The sequence below is a fragment of the Pelobates fuscus genome, chromosome 7 (assembly GCF_036172605.1).
Source record: "Pelobates fuscus isolate aPelFus1 chromosome 7, aPelFus1.pri, whole genome shotgun sequence".
NCBI lineage: Eukaryota > Metazoa > Chordata > Amphibia > Anura > Pelobatidae > Pelobates > Pelobates fuscus.
The window spans coordinates 95,077,457-95,099,977 of NC_086323.1; the positions used below are offsets into that span (position 1 = coordinate 95,077,457).

Sequence of the window (22,521 nt, forward strand, 5' to 3'; positions counted from 1 at the left end):
ATAAATTAAATAGTAAAATACCGTACTCACATTTGCTAGAGCAGAACTTGCTCTAGTTTGTATAGCATAGGTGGTATAGTCCCCACCAAGGAGCAAGATGGTAACCAGGAAGTTGAAAACAAAATCCAAATAGTATATATGGATAAAGATTATTTATTTAAGAAAAATAAATTAAAAAGATAAAAGTACTATGTAGAAAGTCTTGTAAAATCCACTTAATCTGCATGTGTTTTAGTGTGTCAGTGTGTATATGTGTGTATATGTATCACAGTGTGTGTGTGTGTGGCAGTGTATGTACATACATCTCAGCATTGATACACAAACACTACATACAAATACACCACTGCATTCAAACATCAACACTACATACAAACACACACAATTTGGTGTTAAATGCCAATAATATATAAGCACACCCATACATTCACTCAAACATACTCCATATATTATTATTATTATTATTATTATTACGCCATTTATATAGCGCCATCAAATTCCACAGCGCTTTACAATGTGTGGAAGAACAGACATGTAGTTGTAACCAGACAAGTTGGACACACAGGAACAGAGGGGTTGAGGGCCCTGCTCAATGAGCTTACATGCTAGAGGGAGTGGGGTAAAATGACACAAAAAGGTAAGGATAGTGTTAGACTAGTGACAGTTGCAGAAGAGGAGTCAGTCAGGAGCTGTTAACAGTTTAATTGATACGCTTTGGGTTTTTTACGATTTTTTTATAGGGTGGAGACTGGGTGAGCATCTAACGGAGGAGAGAAGTGAGTTCCACAGGAACGGTGCAGCCCTCGAGAAGTCTTAAGAGGTGGGAGTATCAGAGGTGGGAGTACGGACAAAAGATAGACGTAAGTCTTCAGCAGATCGTAAGGGCCTAGACAGGACATACTTGTGTATAAGGGAGGATAGATAGGTGGGAGCAGCATTATGTAGAGATTTGAAAGCAAGAACTAGAATTTTAAATTGAGCTCTATATCTTATAGGAAGCCAATGTAGGGACTGACAGAAGGGTGAGGCGTGGAAGGTGCGGGCAGACAGGAAGATGAGCCTCGCCCCCACATTCATTATGGACTGTAATGGTGCAAGTTGGGAGCACGTAAGACCATTGAGAAGCGGATTACAGTAGTCAAGGCGAGAAAGGACAGTGGATGGACCAGCACCTTAGTGGCATCTGGCGTTAAGTAGGGGCGGATGCGCGCAATGTTTTTGAGATGGAAATGACAGGATTTGGCGATAGACTGAACATGAGGTTTGAAGGAGAGGTCGGAGTCAAAGAGAACACCTAGGCAGCGAGCATGCTTACATTGAAACACACCAATACGTCTTAGTGCTAAATACAATCCTGCACGCATGGGAAAATGGTAGAGTCCGAGCTGTCAAAGCATTGTTGGAGTTGCACGACAGATAGGGATTTACCTTCTGGCCACCCTTGCAATTGGGGGGGGGGCAAAAAACTTCTTGCACCAGGGCTATTTCTACTTTAGTCCGTCACTGCATTGTGGTGGAGGGCTTGATTGAATGCCAGAGAGTGAGGGGGGAGGTGGCGGTTGCAAGGTCCAGGGGGCCCAAGCAAATGCTTGCCCAGGGTTCAATCAATATTAAAGATGGCTTCAGGCCGAAGCACACAAGAATGTTTGATATATTTTATAAGCAGCCCATTGTTTGAGATCTATACTCACCTTACTGTAGTGAGCATCAGTGATAAGAATGAAGAATGTAGGTTTTTATTTTGAAGTTCACAATGTGCAAATGCAACAAGTAAATTATACCATATTTGTTTTGTTTATAAAAAAATAATGAAACGTCAAACTTGATTGTAAAGGTGTTTATTTAAAACCATGGATATGCATTAATGCACAGAATATATTCCTTGAAATATTTATGGAAATTCATAAACTCAATAACAAATGGCATTTTTTTTATTCAACCAACTAAAATTAAACAAATTTCATATCTTAATTTTTCTATTATATCTTGTATTATATCTTGTATTATGGTGCACAAAATATCAGATTTATTCTCAAGTGCTATGTAAAGACAGTCCATTTCACCATACAAATCAACTAGATAGTATTATGCTAATGAATTATGACAAGAAAATGCAGAAGGGGTAGCAAGGACAATATCTCAGTTTATTAGGGTGTTCCTTAGCACATTTTAAACTCCCCTTGCACATTCTTATATTTGAATAATTTAACTTCATTTTAATGAGACATTCACTTTTTTTTATTAATTTGTTAATCAGAAAAATAAGGCTTCCAACTAACAGTGGAAAGTGTTGAGATAGCCCCAAAATACATTATTAATTTGACAAGTTATGGCTGGGGAGAAGCTTGTTTCAGATAGTGGGATGGGGACTTTATTAAATATAAGTAGATAGGGTTTTCTAGATTTCTGCAGACACAAACTGTTTAATACTAGAAGACATGGTGAGATTTATTATGCTACAATTAAATCATGAACCCTTCATTATTAAAGGGACACTCCAGACCCCTAGAGCACTTGCTGAAGTGCTTCATCTGTGAAGTGACTGCCTCTTTTTTGTGACTTTTTTAATTTTACAAAAACTACTGATTTCAATAGAAATTGGCACTTTTATAAATTCATACGGTGACACCCTTCCAACTGTCAATCAAACAACTAGTCATGTTACTTCCTGGTTGTTTAGCTCAGAGCACCTGCCTTTCATTGACTTCCCATTGAGCCATACTACACAGTCTGTGATTGGACAGCTACAGAAAGTCTAGGCAGGGTTTGAAAGGGAGGGCTTTTTTATGTACTTTGGTGGTGGAGTGCTCCTTTAAGGTAAGTTAGGCTGATGCTATTAGTCAGATGCAATCCTGTCTCCTGAATATTGCTACATTAAAACCATTCTGTTTTACAAATAGGAGACAAATTTCATGTTATGTGCACCTAGTTGTGCTTACTTCGTTCTTTTAAATTTTATTACATAAAATAGACCGTGCAGGTGCAATATGAGATATATGTTTCAGAATAACAAATATTCTGTTCTCATGGTAACTTTTCATACATCACTCTTAACCCACCAATCTAATTGGCATGCAGGTGGTCTTTGCTACTTATAGATTCAAAGACACACAAAACCTGCTTGTGCTGCGCAAGGAACTGACCATAAGAGTACACACCAAATTAAATTAAATCATTGTTGAGCGTTATATAAGAAACATGAGTACAAAAAAGCAAAGCACCTTGAAAAATAGACTATGGGAGTAATGTATTGGGTGATGGATTTAGTGTTACACTCCTGTTGCACTAAGTTTTTTTTTTTGTTTTTTTTGAGGTTGTTTCTTTTGTTGTACCATTGTTTAATAGTTCCAGCCAAAAGGGAAGAAAAATATAAACAAATACAACAAAACTACCATTGTTCGTTTTTGGCTTAATAATAAGAGTGACAGAGATAGAGTTTTGAATTGAAACACTACACATACAGACTTCAACATACAGACTTCAAGCACCATAACCACTTCTAAACACTGATGTGGTCATCATGATTGAGAAACCATGTAATCGAATACTCAATATACAGTTTGTTGGTTTAAAGTGTGTGTGTATGTTTATCTTTAATATACGGAAGACCAGTTACCATTAACCATCTCCTTTCCAAGTGAAGTGACAGAAAGAACGTTATGTATTCACCCAGCCACCATTAAAGGGCCTACATCAGCACTACATTAAGGCGCCCAGCTGTGTCTTGGGTCCCTCAAATGCTAAGAAGTCCGGTTCAGGAGATATACAAGTCACCCCAACTGTACTATATTTTCACATTTCTGGCAAAGCAGAGTCTTAACAACCCCTCTTCCAGGGAAGACCAGGGAAGCTATGGTAGTCCATCATAAAAGTAGGAAAAGAGGGGGGTGGCTAAAACAGAGCATAGTTGAATATAAAATACCCATTACATAATATATCATGTTATCATTATCTGTTTGTGCTGTGTGTGTCAGTGTGTATTTTTTTTTTATATTGTGTATATGTTTGTGTATAATATGTGGAATTGTGTCGATGTGTATGTGACATTGTATATCTGTTTGTGTATATATGTGGCCGTGTGTTTGTGGCAGTGTGGAAAAACACATCTGTGTGTTTGTGATTATCTGCCTGTGTGAATGGCTGTGAGCACACATTCTGCTGGTGTGTGTTGGGACGGGCCTGGCCAATGATTTTCTAATGGCAGCCTTATTAGTTACATGGGGTATACTGCAGCCAGACACTGTAGGAAGTCAATGTTCCTTCTGGCTGCAACAACAATTCACAATCTTTTAGTGGCATGTCACTATCAACATCTTGGAAATTACTTTTAATCAAATATAAAAATGAAAATATAGTGACCATAAACATGTTGATAGGGCAGAATAATGTGACACAGGAGACAAGTGTCTAATCTCCCTTCCTTAGTACCTGCTCTGGCTTGGTCAGTAATATTTATTAAAGTAGTAATGTCCACCTGCAAACACAAACCCAACTAAATTTCTGTCACTTCTTGGAGTGAAGAGGATTCATGGGTCTGTGAAAGATACGATACGGCATCGTGGATTGTAGAAAAGATTAAAGCTGGAGTGAAAGTTTCATTAAAGAATCCGCTGCTCTGTAACTGTCTTAAGATGCTCCCTGTAAGATACAAAATAAACAGATTGATGGAAATATTTTGTCTTTCTTTCTATTTATTATTATTATTATTATTATTATTATTGTTAAACAAAGAGCTCCTTATTCTCATGCTTTAGAAATTTATCACCAGATTGACCCCTTCACTACTGAACACTTTATAATTAAAAAAATATTAGCAAAACATTTATTTGAAGCAATGGATACATAGAAAACATATAAAGATATCACACAAAAACAGTGTTATGTATAGATTGCTTGCAGACAAACTTAAAAAATAAAATTATATAAATTTACACATTTTTAAATTTTTTATCTATTCGTTCATCCTTTACAAAAAAAATATATTGGAAAATGTAAAGTTTTGGACTGTATACAGTGTGCTTTATCTTGAAATATTTCACACAGGGTTGAAAATGTTAGTATAAAAACAAAAAATGCAATTTTCGTCAATTGCAGTAGGTATGGCAAAAATAGAAAAATAATAGATAAATAAACCTTTATTATAGGTATTTGTAAGCATCCTGCATTACAAGCAGTACAACTTACTAAAAATATCAATAGAATGTAAAAAGAATGTCTCCATTTGAGCATAATGCCCACATACAGTAAATGCACTTAAATCATATATTTCTAAAATAAATACATTTAAAACTTCTTTAACAAAAAATAAATCCCTGGAGTGCTAACTGTAGGAATAATATGACCAACTGAAACTTCTTTTAGTGTTTGGTAGCCAGGATTGTTCTGACATTTGCTACACACTAGCAGGAATCACTGTACACTGACCAGGGGCTTCTCAAAGAGAAATTAATTCCTATGCCTGCTGGGAAGTATTCCCAGAATATAAATGAGGATGAGTGAGGATTTTATGGACTAAATTTTATTCTGCAATTTTTTTGAAAGTAAAACTTTTATACTCAATTCTGGTAGTGAAGTAAAGCAAATTACCTGGGCAGTTCACAAGATAAACATCAACTTCAATCTCTTTGAATTCTTCAAAAATCTGAGAAAACAAGAGGAAAAAATGGAATAACATGCACTTCTGGGGACCATCCCTAAAACAGTCTAGCAAAGCTTAGAAAATCTTGAATTATTGCTTCTTAAGTATTTTTTTTGTTCTTGGTGGTGTGCTGAAAAAATAAATTTCAGGGAAATTGTGTCATAGTTTTCCATGGAGTGTCTATCATGTTATGCTTCTGGACAAGGTTTGTATTAATGCCAAGACATTTCTAGTAGGAAAAATACAAATTAATGTCTGTGTGTGGATGGTAAATTGGTACAAGTCTTTTGCACAATGAAAAACCTCTGTAAAAACTGATAGACATTTGCAATTATTATCAGAACACAATGTAATATTTTGCTTGTGCGATTTTAAAACTCACAATTTTTAACATCTTTATTCCAACGGTGTCTATAAAACAAACTGCTGCAAAGTCCAAGATGAGGGAGTGGAAACTGAGTCTCTCCAAGCCTAAAGATTGGAGGGTGGGAGGATTGGGGATTGTCTCACTCAGGGTTTGGAGACTTCCGACAATGGCTTCTTTGTTCACCAGAAATTCCAATCCGCTTCCCTAAAACCATATGTAATATTAATAAAAAAAAAATAACAATTAATGTCAGGACCAGAAGTGTGGGCAATCATTGGTCTTTTATTCATGGTAAGCACTTGTATGGGCTCGGGGACTTCTTATCTATAAGTGTAACTTTTACCTCAATCCCATAGCACAAGAATATGGAGAGTCTGTTAATTATTACACATTGGGTAGCGGGAGAGGGAAAAAACTAAGCTCAGCTAAGTGTATGGGGGTCCTAGGTTTCTCTGTTTGTTTGTTTGTTTGTTTGTTTTTTAATATAACTGAGCTCTCGGAATTCCCAAATGAGGCAACAGGGGAAGCGTAGGAAGGGCAGAAAAATGTGAAATCCTTTGGAAATGGACAGAATAAGGAGGAAGAAAATGAAAGAAATTTGCAAACTACTGTTTGTAATCTGCATTAGAGGTAAAATAATCCAAAAATAAGAGGTAAAATAATCCAACGGGCCCAAACAGAAAAGAGGGGGCCAACTCCTCAAATGTTCTGAGCTCCTTAGTTGGCACAATCCAATCTCTCATTGAGGGGGTTATATGTGACACAATCAGGACTTCCCATTTATCAGATAAAATTTAATTAATTTCCTAAATGCTGTAGTGGTAACAGACACATGATGTATTAAAATAATACTAGGGAGAAAGGACAAGTAATTGAACCTGCTGCCATCACAGGTGGATTATTCCATAAATCCACCACAGATGTAATAGCGTACACTTCCAGCACCGTTTGTTAGGAGACATTCCTTAAAGAATCAGTTTGGTGCCAGGAGGTTCCTGGCGCTGTCTTACCTTTAGCGGTTAAACCATGCTTAAATGGTTTAACCCCAAAGTCTGTGTTGAAAGGCAAGCCAGTGCCAGGGACCTGCTGGCACCATCAACACATTATCGCGTGTTCACTTGAACATATTGAATGTCACAAGCCATTAAAGGCAAATTGTCACTTCCCGAGATTTTTAATATTATGTTTATTTATCTACACCTTTTAATTCTGCAAATGGGTGCCTCCATCTTGGCTCCCTGTAAATCATTTGTTAAAAATTCTGTCCATTGCATCTGACAGTCACAGAGAAAACATACGGAGAAGAGGAGAAAAAATACTATTTTTGTTTTTCTCCTTCTCATTTTGCAATGTTTGTCCTGTGTTTGCCTTGTCTGAAATGCATTATGTTTTAATTTGCCAAATCTTTAAAATAAAGGAAACTGGGGGCGGGGCCGGACCGCCGAGCTGGACGGTCGCAAGCCTGAGCAGCTCCTGCAAGCCACTGAAATTTACCCTCTAAAAACAAATCTCACCGCCTGAAATCAGACCGCCAGAACAGATACCCGGAGCTGAGGGACTACTGGACCCGGGGAGAGGCTGGCTCACCGTGCTTCAGTCCCCCGGGGGGAGAGGACCATGTTGCCCCAACCAGGGCCTTCTCCTGTGGTGAGTGGGGCAGACGGACGCTGCCCCACTATCCTGCGCCATGGAACTCAGCCACGAGTGCAGAACGGCGCGGGTCCGGCTCCGTTTCCCCCCCCTCTGGACCGGGGGGGTGATCCCGGTCCTCACCCTGTGGCACTGACTGCGACACGGCAACTGAGTCCAGGGAGCCCGCCCGCCACACCTAAAATGGCGGACGCCATGTGGACAGAAGGCAAAGGGAAGATCTGCTCCCATCTCCCGCTCACAGCCAACAGGGCGGCTCAAACATCCCGGTCGTACTACACGGAGAGAAGGCGAACCCAGCTCCAAACATTGCAGACGCGCAAAACAAAGCTGAGCTACACAAAAGTTAAGAATGAACACTTACCTTAAAAGGCTCCTCCGTGACCCGCTGGCAGGCCCAAGCTACCCAAGGTGAAGAGAGCCCGAAAATGGCGGACCACACCACCCCGCTCACGAAGATCCTACGCTGCTCATCGAAACATGACCAAGCATCCCAGCACGAAAACGGCGGTAACCGCAAAGACTAACCTGCCACGACCCGACCGGGCCACCCCTAGAAACCTGCCTCACAACTTGTATGCGGGCCCCTACCCAGGAAGGCACCAGAGCTCAATAGCGGGAATATCGGGGCAGGGATGCAGAGTACCCCAGCACGGCATCGGATGACCCCAGGACTGAGTACAGGTACCACGGTACCCCAGCAGTGCACCCTCGGTGCCCACACCTTGCGCCCAGATGAACCTAAGGTCCACCCACCGTAATAGCATGTTCCCTGCCTCTAGTTTCACAGCGGAACTCAAAAACCTGATATACCTGGGGAGCCTCCCGGGAGAAACCTTTATTAATCACAGTACCTATCCATGTGAATGCCTTTAGCGCAAAATCAGTTTGCCTAGCATAGTTCATTTTCCATCAATCCTATTAGCATATTGTTAATATGTTTATCCAGAAGCATGTTTGATTTTTTTTTTTTTATTATTTTTTTTTTTTTTTTTTATTTTTTTTTATATTTCGACTGACATGTTATTTCTCTTACTTTAAAAAGAAGGGAAAAAAAGGAAAAATATGCAAATGCTGTATCTGTCATACCAATGTTACCTTTTATCATATTCTGCCTTACATGCGGCTGTTGTCGTGGCAATGCATGATCATATGTACTCGCTGGCATACTAAACATAAAGATTGACACCGGCGGTACTCGCCACTGTTGTAGATACACGCGAGACTTATTGTTTAACCAGCTAGCCTTCTTATATTAGCTTAGCATTTTCCTGTTGAGGTCACATACCTGAATAGTCTACTACTACTACTAGGCTTAAACTACAATAGGCTCTATCAAAAGCGACTGGCTCACTGTGGAAGAATGCCTAGGTGCCACAACTATAGGCTACAGTTAAAAACTTAATCGTATCAGCCTGCTTATTTAGCTAGCAATGTACAACTGTCTTACTCGCGTTGTTATCGATTTAACCATCGCACTGACTAAGCCTGATTATAGCGTAAATGTACACTTAAAATCAAAACTATATCGTTACAATTATTGAAGCCTGAACATGTTGTAAAAATGTACCTCCTAACTACCTAAACAACGTAAACCTTTCATTTTATTACTACAAAAAAGTGCAAGATTTATTGTCTACCCTTATGTTCCAACTGTTTGTAATGTGCTAGAGGAATGCCTTTGGGGTACCTCATAAGCAACTGTTATCATCATACGCACTACAAAAAATAAAGAATTAAAAAAAAAATAAAAAAAAATAAAGGAAACTGAGCATTTTACAGAAAAGGGTTAACAAAATATACAAGTGACTTTCAATGTTTTATTTAATGGCATGAAATCTCCTGAAGTGTCACTTCCTATTTAAAGGAACACTCCGTGCACTGAGGTGCTTTTATAGTTAAATTGTCTGTCCTTGAAAACTCATTTTATAAAAGTGTCAATTTCTAACAATATTTAATTTGAAAGCAGAATTGAGGGATTGTGGTAATCCCTGTAATGTAGCTTTTTGAAAAGTGTATGATTGGTCAAATCGCACCTTCATTATTTGTCTTCAATGTTCTCTCAACAAAAAGCCTCTGATTGGACAATGGCCAAACACATATGGGGAAGTCTGTGCTGGGAAAAAGGGGAGGGCTTATGTTCTGCAAGTATTGTAAGTTAGCTTTTACGTCCCCTAAAATATGAAAAAAAAAAAAATGCAAGTTTTTTAGGGTAATTCTATTAAAGGTTTGTTTTCTATGCAGTGTTACTTTAATGCTGTGTCAAAACTGCCCAATTTACAAGTACTATGACAGAGCTCACAAGCCTTTAATATAGACCTGTTCCCGATTGTCAAATCCAGTTTGGATTTTAAAACATTACTCATGGAGTTGTTGTTTTTTTTTGTTTTGTTTTTTACTGAACTGCGAATTATAAAGGAATGACAAAGCAATTGCACATTAGACCAACTTATGCAAGCTGAGAGAATTTGCATTCAAATTTCCAATTGCCTTGCCAAATCTAGACAAGTCCTAATTGTTTACCATCCAATATCTGAAAAAAAACTTTACCCTGTTTGTGTTGGACAGAATTCTTTGAGCCAGAGTGATGACCTTTTGCAAGCCCCTTTTTCTTTTCATTACTGCTTTCTTCTTCTTCTCAATCAATAAGTCAATATTGACACCCACCTGAAAATAAAAAATATTCATATTGACTATGTTTATTTACGGTTTATTTTCAGAAAAATGTTTATAGTAGTAAACACAGTTTAGTCAAGTGCAGTAGAGAGAATTATAAGTTTAACCCCTTAAGGACCAAACTTCTGAAATAAAAGGGAATCATGACATGTCACACATGTCATGTGTCCTTAAGGGGTTAAAAAGGTGAACCTTCACCTTTTTCTGCTGTAACCACCATAGATTCAACTTGGCTTTGTGCAAAGGGTCATTGTCGTGAGGCAAAGTCCAAGAGTGTCCCATGCGCAGCCTTCGTGCACAAGAATGCAAATTGTCTGCCAGTCATTTCCTATAACATGGTGCATTCATCTTGCCATCAATGTTTACAAGATTACCTGTGCCTTTAGAGCTCACCCCCCTCCAAACATCAGTGAGCCACCACCATGCTTCACAGTGGGGATGGTATTCTTTTCACTATAGGTCTTGTTGACCCCTCTCCAAACATAGCACTTATGGTTGTCACCATAAAGCTCTATTTTGGTCTCATCACTCCAAATTGCAGTGAGGTGTATCAAGGAGTCGTTGAGCTTATTGCCACTGGGCTTTTTTGTGGCATTGGCGCAGTAAATGCTTCCTTCTGGCAACTCAATTATGCAGCTCATTTTTGTTCAAATATCATCGTATTGTGGTCTTTGAAACAACCACACCATCTTTTTCTACATCAGCCTGTATTCCTCTTGAGGTTACCTGTGGGTTTTTCTTTGTATCCCGAACAATTCTTCTGGCAGTTGTGGCTGAAATCTTTCTTGGTCTACCCAACATTGGTTTGGTATCAAGAGATCCCCACATTTTCCACTTCTTAATAAGTGATTGAACAGTACTGACTGGCGTTTTCAAGTGGCAAGTTCCATTACCTTGTTGCGCAGGTCTTTTGACAGTTCTTTTCTGCTCCTGATGGCTCAGTATCTAACCTGCTCAGTGTAACCACGTGACAGCTAACAAACTCATTGACTACTTATACATAGACACTAATTGCAATTTAAAGAGCCATATGTGTGGGAAATTAACCTTTAATTGCTATTTTAACCTGTGTGTGTCACCTTCTGTGTCTGTAACAAGGCAAAACATTCAAGGGTATGTAAACTTTTGATCAGGGCCTTTTGGGTGATTTCTGTTGTCATTGTGATTTAAAAAGGAGCCAAACAACTATGTGATAATAAATGGCTTTGTATGATCACTATCCTTTAATAAATTTTTTTTTTTTTTTTTTTTTGCATCATCATTCATATTTTCAAAATCAATGTTAAAATTTCACAATTTCTGCCAGGGTATGCAAACTTTTGAGCAGAACTGTATAATCACCTCGGGATATTGTCACCAGCTATAGCCCTCCATTCCTAAAATATTCAACTCTTGGATCGGTTCTATTGCCAGCCCGGAGAATACTGCATGCAAGGACTATACAACCAGTTTGCTGTATAGAATATATTAGAGGATAATTAAGACAGTGGAACATTGTACGCTTGTAGCGTATGGCTCCCGGCAATAATGCTATGGTTCGAAGTTGTAAGTATAACCCGGTAAAGGAGTTACCTGGCAAAGGAGTTCGGTACATAATGTACAGGTACAGTAGCGTGACTATGGGCAAATAACGAAGTGATAAATGAGAGGGAAAAAAGTTATATATATATATGTGTCCTTAAGGGGTTAAAGTGGACCCGCTATGTTCTTAAGTCCTAAAAACCATTAGATGATAATTCTTTATCAACATATGTACTTGTACTGTGTTTACTTATCAACATAACTATACAGAAACTAGAAATACAATTTAAATTCTATAATCAAAAGCAGTTATCTAAACTACCCATATTCCCAATCCTTGAAAAAGATGCTGCAGCTGAACGGACGCCATTTCGTTTAGCTCCCAAATTCCCAAACTCAATCCAGACAAAATCACCTTTTCCAGCGCCCATCCAGCCTTGCCACTTACCGCACGGGCACAAGCATAGTCAGCTGTACCACCCGATGCCTTTTTTTCAGCCGCAACGGCTACAGAAGAGGAGACGCAAAATCGGGGCCTACCTCACGCCATCGAGCCCCGGCCTCGTGGAAATCCTACGCGGACACCCGGTGGAACTCGGGGACTCCGACTATTCGTGGGAACTACCCTCCATACCTGCGCACACACCAGCCATGGGACGCCGATCCCAAAAACCGCAAGGTACGCCTGGGGACAGGGATATTGGGACCATGCTACAACGGCCCACTACCTCTAAGCCACCCACCATGCCAGACAGGTCAGACCTCGCCCGGGCGCCCGGCACAGCCCATCAGAGCCCCAATCTCACTGGCCTGTCCCAGAAAAGACAGCCGGACAAGGCACCCAGCATGAGACAGCCTGATCCTGCCTCCCCTGAGCTCCTCCAGACACCACCACCTGCAAGGCCCCAAATCCCAGACAGCCTGGACTCTGACTCCCAGGTACACTCCCAGCCCCTGCAGCAGCTAAGTGCAAACAGTATAATATTGCACAGACCAGACTCCCCAGGGCCTTCACAAGTGCCACAAACACATCCACTGGAGCGCACAGATGATTCAGCTCCAACCACCAAACGAGACCTCAAAGTTCTCCTGGCAGAGATCCATAAACTCCTGGCAGCTGACTCAGCCACCCTCAAGACTGAATTACGCACAGTCGCAGAACGGGTTAAAACCACGGAGGAAGAAGTGGTGACAGTGCACACTCACATGAACCAAATGGAAGACACCATCAGACAAATTCAGCAACAACAAACCTACCTGACAATTAAAATGTCAACAATAGAAGACTGGCAACGCCGTTCCCATATTAAAATCAGGGGCATACCCATGGCGATTTCTGCCGACGAGCTACCACACTATGTCAGGCGCCTCTTGAATACAGTGTTACCACACTCACTCGCAAGGAAAATCGTGACCGACGGGGTATACCGCTTACCTAGCGCCCCACACATAAAAACTCCACCGGCCAGAGATGTCATCTTCAAATGTGTCTCTGTACAAGATAAAATACAAATAATGGCGGGGCTGAAAGGCAAGACACCACTGCTATTTGAAAACTCCTCATTAACATTCTTCCAGGACCTGTCAAAAGCTACCCTCCTGTGGCGCAAATCCTACGGACCGATCACCACGCAGCTACGCTCTGCGAATATAGCCTACAGGTGGGGCGCTAACGGAACTTTGGAGATAACACACAATAAAACCACTCATGTACTGACCTCAGTAGAAGGAGCAACACCCCTCCTGGATACCCTGGGACTGTCTAGACCTGCGAACGCTACACGGCACAGACCTCAGACGACGGCCGGGGACCCAGCGAACATCGCCCTGTCCGAGCCAGAACTCAACGGATTACAACACCCCGTCCCATGACCGGTGTGGACTGACACCACCAGTCTTCCCAACCCAACAGTGGCAAACCCTTCCTGTTTGAACATTAATGTTTATTGCGTTTGATATTGCTATTTGCCCTTTTTTTAAATTTTTTTAATTTTTTATATTTTCCCCCCTTTTTTTTTTTTTTTTTTTTTTTTTTCCTCTCTCTTTTTCTTTTCTTTCTTTTCTTTTGTTTTTATAATACACTTCCTACAAACGTTTTACTCTACACTCAAGCTTCACCACCATGGGTCCAAGGCTCACTAACCCCACACTAGAGGGCCACAAAATGGTTAGCACCACAAGAATCAACACAACTTGTGCCCGCACACTTGGCGTCCACACACTCAAACCTCCCCTCCCCCCGCTGCCCCCTTGGTTAGGGGTACTCAATCGATGCGAAAGCACCACCTGCGACTGACTCCCTCACTAAGCTCCACACAAAGAGCTAGACTCACGGACACGGCCTAGGCGCAACACAGGCACATCATAACTACACCAACTCACCATTGTCCACACGGAGCGCCAACACCAACAGACCCGCAATCCGCAAGTACTGCCACCAAACATCCAGCTTCACCCTACTCACGAGGGTATACAAAACATACGGACACACCTAGATAGTACAGCATACACAGTTCCATATGTTGATGTTATTTCTGATTACGTTATTGCTTGACCCAAAATTTGGTGCAAAATTTAAACTATATTCTTTCAAAATGTTATTGGAGCACTCACGTGCACATCTGTCTGTGAAACTCAAATATCCTGCACCACAAACGAAAAATAAAGAATTTAAAAAAAAAAAAAGATGCTGCAATTCTCTTTTAAAGCTGGTAGATAGGAGGAAGAGATCAATTCAGAGTGGGTATAGAGTTCTGGTATAGAGTTCCAAAAAAAAGCTAAAAGCAACCAAATGAACAAAATGAAATATAATACACATAAGCTAATGGTAGTTTTTATAAATGCTTACAAATATCTGATATTTGTGTGAGTGACATTTCACTTTATTTGTATAATTTAATTTTGAGCTGCTTCTCCTACCTTTGCCTTGAGGGTTTGGGCATATAGCTCTGCATTTGCAAAATAAATTGCTGAACTTGTACGGAAAATCTTAATGCCATTAACTTCTTTGGTCTGAAATAAAATAAAAACAATATTCAAATTTCTGTCTTGATGTATGTATGCTGGTCATGCAGCATTCTTGTTTCCTGTTATTTTTATATAGGACAACAGAAAAAAGAGAAAGAAATATAATTTGGTAAAAAACATTTTTTTTTTGTGTCGTTCAACAACATTACATTTAAAAAAGAATCAGAAGAAACATTACCAGAACAAGTTTTATTTAAGAAAACATCCTATTAACAGTGTACCACACTGCAAGAATCTTTTATTACATGATGTATTATATATAAAATAATAAAAAAAAATTAAAAGCAGTATAAAAGTGCTATAAAATAATCTCTCATAAATCTAAGAATTCAGTATTCTGAAGTAGTTTAAATGAAAAAGAGAAATCTACTAAAAATTCTGTTACGAAACAGGATATTAATTACCTTTTTAACATTACTAACCCCCTCTCTGCCAAGCTATATGAAATGAAACCCAGCCAAATAGTTTAGAAGGCTGGAGGGTGGTAAGCCAAAAAATATGGGGAAAAAAAGTAGATTAACATACTCCAGCCATGTGTGGGTCAGAATAAAAAAAAAAAAAAAAAAACACATCTGTGTCTCTTTATTCTGTAATAGATTTCAGTTCCGTAGGGCCTCTCCCTTCCTCATTGGTGGCTGGAGAAGCTTTTTTGAGAATAACTAGACATGTCAAAAAAATGGACAGGTTTGAAATCTGTAAAAAGCAACCACTATATCTTGAAAAGTACTAGAAACCATCCAATTGTTATCTCACAACGAATGCAACACAAACGTGCATACATTCTAAGTGGTTAGATGGATCTAACACTCCCATTACCCTGGATATATGTAACGATAAAAATACAACATGAAAGTAAGACTAAAGAACAAATTATAAAAAAAAATTAATTTGTCCTGCTTCAGCAGGTTTCGCACATGCCTAGTCTACTTTAAGATGGAATTTCAGGGGCCTATCACTAAGTTACCATTAGGGCAAGAGAGGCAGATGCCCATGTGTGGAGACATGCAATTGGCCTATGTATTCAGGGGCCATCATTGGCTGATAGCACCAGGCTGCGGGGTTAAGGGCTTTCAGGAGACAGAAGCAAGAAGTCATCTTGGATGTAGAATAGAGAGAGTACAGCATCGGCTTCTTAAGCAAGGAAATTTACAAAAATCTATCTATCTATCTATCTTATATATGTAAAATATATAATTATACAGGCAAACAACAACACAATCACACTGCCTTGAAAAATAAAATGTGGGTCAGTATTCATTTTTTCTATAGGCAATTACCATTGTATTTTGACATGTATCCCTGTAGATATCTGTATCAAAAACTTGTCCAAGAACTGAGTATTGAGGTCTGTTTGAAAAACACAAAACAGAAATATAAATGAATCCTAGATATTGCTATGCTTACATCTACATCTACGAAGAAAGATGGATTGTTATAAAATATCTTGCATGGGTTTTTTGACCATTTAATACTAAAAGTAAACTAACAATAATTTTAAGGATGATCTTGCACGTCAGAGGTAATGATACTTTCTAATATTAGTTATTGTTTTACTATTTTATTGTTTGATAATCTAGTGTATTAATTTATATTGAATTTGCATCAAATGCGATGACCTTTCTTTTATACAACTGGTGGATCAGTAGGTACATAGTATAGTTAGAATGAATGGATGAATGCTGATGGGCAAGAGGAAGAACCTGATTGTAAATAAAATATGCACTGCTCAAAAATGTTTGGCATTGCTGGTAGAAAAAAATATATTTAAATTTTATGTGATCACACAAAGAAGTATGGCACATGACTCTTAGGTAAAAATGCTGCTAGTTCTGGACACTCCATAAAATATAATTAATGGAACTGGGCTTCAATATGGATTAGCCAAACTCTTTAAAATTCAGTCATTGATGTTATACAGCAGCAACTGCTTCTTATGAGATGTAAAATATCCAGCCCCTGATTTCAATGAAAAGACAAATAATTTACTCTCTTACAGCGCTTATCCATTGAGCTTTACTGGTCAATCATTCTTTGATAACTCACAGTTGAGTTCTGAAGGTGATCGTTAAAAGGCCAAAGATCACGGAGACTCCAAGTCCAATGTCCAGATTAAGGCAGATTGTAGAAATGAAGGTCACGATCCAAATCAACTGAAATACCAGCCGGAGGCAACAGGACTTTAATTAATTTGTCAGTCACAAAATAAAATAATATAAAATCCTATTTTTGGAAACATATTTTATTGATACTTAGGACAAGGAAACGTTCTGTATAAACAGAGAATGTCTAAAGATACCCTTGGCAAGTAGCACTGCAAATATTTATTGCTAGACATTTCCTTCAAACATTTTGCTTCTTTGGTTCCGTTTTGAAATTAAGTCTAAGTTTTCCTTGCCATCAAGATCTAGTGTAGTATTACCAAAAAAAATAACCTTAATGTACATACAAATAAGAATGAGGTTGCTTGATCTATCACGAGTTTTCATATAACATACTAGTAAAACGTATTGTAAAGCTTATGTAAAATGTATGCTCCAATTGCAGGCCAAGGTTATTGAAGGATATGCAGAACTAGGTAGTTCTGGGACTAAGTTCTGAAAAAGGAGTAATCCCCATGGAAACTAAGATAAAGTTAATTTTATAAAGTAGTTTCTATCAAGAACCCTCAATTTGTATTGTCCTACATGGAGAACAATTCCCTATACTGAGTTGATTGCTTTATAGCACAGCCTACAGAGCATGTTGTAAGATGACTAAAGAGCCAACACCATTGTATTCTACAAGGCTTTAAACTAGGTAGATGTATATAGTGGCACTCATAAGTCAGTGTGCACTTACCAGATCATATTTGTTGGTTCTCCATAGTGCGGGGATATCCATAAACTGCTTGTACATTTCTTTTAAATTAGCGATAACAATAGCCGAAAGAATAGCCTGTAAAAAGACAGAGGAAATAAGCAAAAATATCTATTAATAACAACGTATAGTTAGGCAAAAGACTCTTTAACCATCCCGACCTCTAGTGAAATAAACTATGTAATGCTTCAATTTATGGGGAACGATATATATATTAAGTAATTCATAACAAAACACTACATAAAATTAAACGTAAACAAAAATGATATTATGCATAAATTATACAACTTTTAAACATGCATTGTAAGAACAAAGTGACATTGGGATACAATATTACATTGATATAGCTATTAATAACCACATAACCAAAGGTCAATTTGCCCCATGAAGTTAACCCTTAACATATCACCATACACCAGCCCAGGGCCGGTGCAAGGATTTTTGAAGAAATATTTGCCACCCCCCATGTGACATCACAATGCCCCACCCATATGATCTGCCATACGAACCAACACCAGTGCTGCACACAGTGTGTATTTACATTAAAATACCTGCAGGGACAGGCTATAGACATCAGGACCACTACATTAAGCTGCAGTGGTTCTGGGGACTATAGTGTCTATTTAATGTGAGGTAAATTATAGATTAGTGTCACTAATAATATACTAGATTGCCTACTTACAACCAGATGAGGATGATGATGGGCTCTGGTAGCAGTCTGGCTCCACTGGTCTGGTGTAGAACAGGCTCTCTGGAGGCTGTTTGTAACCTTTGTAACCGTGGTCACAAAAATCACTGTACTGGGGGAACTGGAAGCAGCTCCATTTTTTGTTGCCCCTTACACAGCTCAAGGTCTGGGTCCCAGGGTCTGACGGTAAGTATGCCCATAAGGCCAACCCAGAAGTCCACCTACATGTTCCACCCATAAATATAAACATGCTGCCCAAGTGAGCAACTTAAACTAGCTTTTGGTAAATTCCCCTGGGCATAATTACAGATGTGCCGTGAGGGCACAAGCTTAGCACAAGTGTAACTGTAATAAAGCTCATGCAGTCTAGTCAAATAGAAATAATATCTAATGATAAATGATAGTAGAGCAGAGAGGCAAAAGAACTTATAGAAACATCACACTGATTATAACCTGTACGGTTGGATTATTCAGTTTATCCGCATTTGGGTATTCAGGAGCATAGCTAGTCCCTGGTTCAGTCCACATTGATCAGCTGATGCCTGCTCTGGAGGCTTGACAGGTGAGCCAGTAATAAGGGCAGGGATGATGTCTCAGCAGGGTTCTGTCTCCGATGGGTCACAGAGGGGCTCTCTGCCAGTTTTGTTCACCGATAGAAATCTGTGCTGCATCTCCACGATTCCTGCCATCAGGTGTAGGTCTTGTAGACACTCTTGTAGCCCACTGATGGCCCTGTTGCGTGGGAACCTTCTGGGAGCTTGGGGTGCGCTTGCCGATATGTCTCCCTCTGGGGCGCCAAGTGTGGGCGCGACGGTGGGATCTGCCAGTTGGTTTTCCGCACCGCTGTGTCAGTCTCCGCTGCTGAGGCATACAGCGTGCTTGTGTTCGGGGAAGTCTGTGAGATCGGGTCAAGGTGTACACCAGGGGGAACCGGGATATAACCCCCACTGGTCCAGAGGGGGGGGGGAATAGGGCCCAAATGAGACCAGAACCAGACAGTAGGAGAGCATTGGCCGCCTCCTCCACCCTCAATCCGCCTGCAGGCCCCAAAACAGGCCGGTGCGGTCAGCACCCGCGTGAGCCTCCAGAACCCCAGCCAGGTACAAAACAAAGTATTTCTCCAGTAGCAAGAGTAGTGTCAGGCCAGATTTAGAGTAACTTTGCCGGTATATGAGCAGTATTTTGAGCTAAAGCTGAGAATCTCCAGCCATGTGCGGCCTACTCGGTTGGCTGTTAGGCCCTGCCTCCCAAAACCTGCCACAGTTTTTGGGTAGGAGGGATGACAATGTTATGTCCACTCCCCCTTTTATATTAGTTTAATAACCTCCACCTTTAGCACACCAGCGGGAGTATTATTATTAATTTAATATCCCCAACCTGCTGCCAATGGGTGGGGACTGGTTGGGCACTAGGTACTCCCATTTTTCATAATTAATGGTCTTACCACTAATAAGGAGGGGGAGCATTAGGATTATTACTGCATGTGTGTTTGTTTGTTTTTTAATAGCCCCCAACCACTGGTTGGGAGATGGATAGAAGCAGGAAGGTGGACATTGATCTGTCCTCCCCAATTATTTAATTTAAAGCCTTAACTCATGCCCACAGGTGGGGACATGGGGCGACATTTGCCACTTAATTACAGTGAGCAAGCATGCCTGTTCACTGTGTAGTAGACATGACCCGAGCGTAGATGTGACAGGTGGGGTATAAAAAACATAATAAACCTCCCTTATACTAATACACTCTTATCTTTGGACATAACTCTTACCTTTGGAAGTGCGGTAAACAGTTCTCCTGCTTTCAAGATGATGACTAGGGTGATCAGAGAGGATACGGATCCAGCGATCTGCAAATAAAGATCAGAGAGGGATAAGAGACAATAAAAAATGACAGGGATTTTCAAGCACAATTCTAGAAAAAACACTGTACATGTATTGCTAAAAAAGACTAAACATGTTAATATTTCACATGGAATTATTTCTATGGCAAAAGAAATAGGACTCTAATAATTTAATTTCATAAAAAATATATTTGTGTTTCTCTCCTATAATGTGACATGTGGTTTTCTTTTTTCATATGTGTAGTTTCTTCCCAATATGCTGCCCGTCTGCTCCATGCTGCACCTATGTGTTCCCTCAGACCAGTTATTTGTCTATTCCTTCCTGCCAGGTTCTTCTTGGGTTTCCTCCAGCCATGTATGTATTGATACTTATGGGTTCCCTCCTACCATATTTTGCTCCTCCTGGCAGATTACCTGCATGCTGTCCCCGGCCATAATACCTGTGAGTTCCCTTCTGCCATGTTACCTGTGTGTTCCTTCCTGCATTGTTACTTGTGTGTTCCTTTCTGCATTGTTACCTGTGTGTTCCTTCCTGCATTGTTACCTGTGTGTTGCCTCCTGTGCTCTCCTGTACAAGACTTCTCGACAAGGATGAAGTGACTGCAAAGCAGTGGAAGAAGCTTCCTGTTAGATTACTTAATCCAAGTGCTATGAACTCCTAGAAAGAGATTCAAACAAAGCAGCCTGGTTATAGAACAAAATATCAGAAATCGGAATACGATACTGGGTAGAGGGACATAGTACCTGTTATATTTACAGAAAGAACCCTGGGTTTACAGAGCTGGGTATGTTTCTTCTGGATATGTAATGTTTTTAAGTTTCTTATTGCTAATTTTGGTCCTCAACACGGTCAATAAGCATAATCACACAAGGGACATTGTAAGCACCATATCCAGCATAGCTTCTGGACGTGGTTATGGTGCAATAAGGCTGCTCAGTTGTTTGAAGTCTATTTTAAAGAATTATATTTTTAAGAAGGATTTAAAATCCAGGAGTTAAAACAAACTATGTACTTACTATTTGTATCTACTTTTTTATTTTGTTGTAATGGGGGAGATGACTGGTAGCAAGATTGAAAGTCTTACTTATTTCAGGACACAACATGTGTCCATGCCCGGGATAGTCCTTTCAGGATCCATACCTATGTGGCAAATGTGAGCAATTGGAGATCTAGAAAAGCAAATTGCAACAGTAGGACAGACTGACAAGCTTGAGCAGAGTTTAGTGGTGGTATGTAGTGAAGACAAGCTGGAGAAGAGGCAGGTAGTTGGGTAAGAGTTACACATGTGGTAGGGGGACAAATAAGAAAGCCCTAGCACATTTTCTTGAAGATGATGGGAGCATCAGTTCAGGAGTAGGTGTAATGGAGGAAGCTGTTCCCCCTAGCAGCTGGGAAACAGTACAGATAAGTTTAAGATTGTAAGTAAGGCTAGAAAGGTAGTGGTGTTAAGGGACTGTATTAATAAAAGAGTAGATAGGGTTATCCGCCACTCTGATCACATCAACCTGATAGTTTGCTGTCTCTCATATTCTGCATGTTTTTGACTGATTTGATAGATTATTGGGAGGAGCAAGAGATGGCACAGCTTTACTTAGTACTCAAAGGTATCAATGACAAAGTGAGAAGGAGATGGGGGTCATAAAGATTGTGCTCAGGGAGTAAGAAAGGAAACTGAAAAAAGTCCACAGTTTGGGTGCAATCTCTATAGCTGTGAAATATGCACCTAATTTAGAAGGGTCTGGAGATTGGGGAATGGGTGAGACCGGATGAGAGGACGTATGTAATAAAAATTTACATACAGTTCAACTGGCTCATGGCAATATCAAATATATGTTACTTATACAATGAGAATAGAATGAAATAATGAGGGGACTAGAGGTAATAGCATATACTAGCAGTATGAAGTATTAGACATTACTAAACATGGTCAGATGACTGATCAGTTAATGTAAATGGTTACACATTCTTTAGGAAGGATAGAAAAAAATAGGAAGGCTATGTGCGTGTGTTTTTATGTCAACCATGATTTTAAGCCAAATATTAAGCACGTGAGAGATAATTGCTTGGGGCAACTGAGGGATAATCAATTATTGGTGACTTTAGAGTACCTGGACATAAATTCAGACTAGAAGTTCGGCCAAGGGAATCAGATTTTTGAATCAATCAAATCACACTTTCATGTCTCAATTGGTAGATGTACCAACTAGAAAGGATGCTTGTGTGGATCTGGCTATTACAAACAATGTTGATCTTTTGCAAA

At 39.7% G+C, this 22,521-nt stretch overlaps 1 protein-coding gene across 1 annotated transcript in view; it reads right to left on the bottom strand.

The window, feature by feature from the left end:
* Positions 1–3,870: 3,870 nt before the first annotated feature.
* LOC134568011 (solute carrier family 26 member 6-like) overlaps positions 3,871–22,521 on the bottom strand; it is a 62,975-nt gene continuing 44,324 nt past the window's right edge. Inside the window, exons 9-18 of the mRNA XM_063426230.1 lie at positions 20,805–20,918; positions 20,189–20,266; positions 17,715–17,810; positions 16,920–17,026; positions 16,154–16,223; positions 14,769–14,861; positions 10,203–10,319; positions 6,018–6,206; positions 5,584–5,638; positions 3,871–4,635 (exon numbers count right to left, since the gene is read on the bottom strand). Coding sequence (XP_063282300.1) covers positions 4,490–4,635; positions 5,584–5,638; positions 6,018–6,206; positions 10,203–10,319; positions 14,769–14,861; positions 16,154–16,223; positions 16,920–17,026; positions 17,715–17,810; positions 20,189–20,266; positions 20,805–20,918 — 1,065 coding nt within the window. The 3' untranslated portion in view covers positions 3,871–4,489. The remainder of the gene's footprint in view (positions 4,636–5,583; positions 5,639–6,017; positions 6,207–10,202; positions 10,320–14,768; positions 14,862–16,153; positions 16,224–16,919; positions 17,027–17,714; positions 17,811–20,188; positions 20,267–20,804; positions 20,919–22,521) is intronic.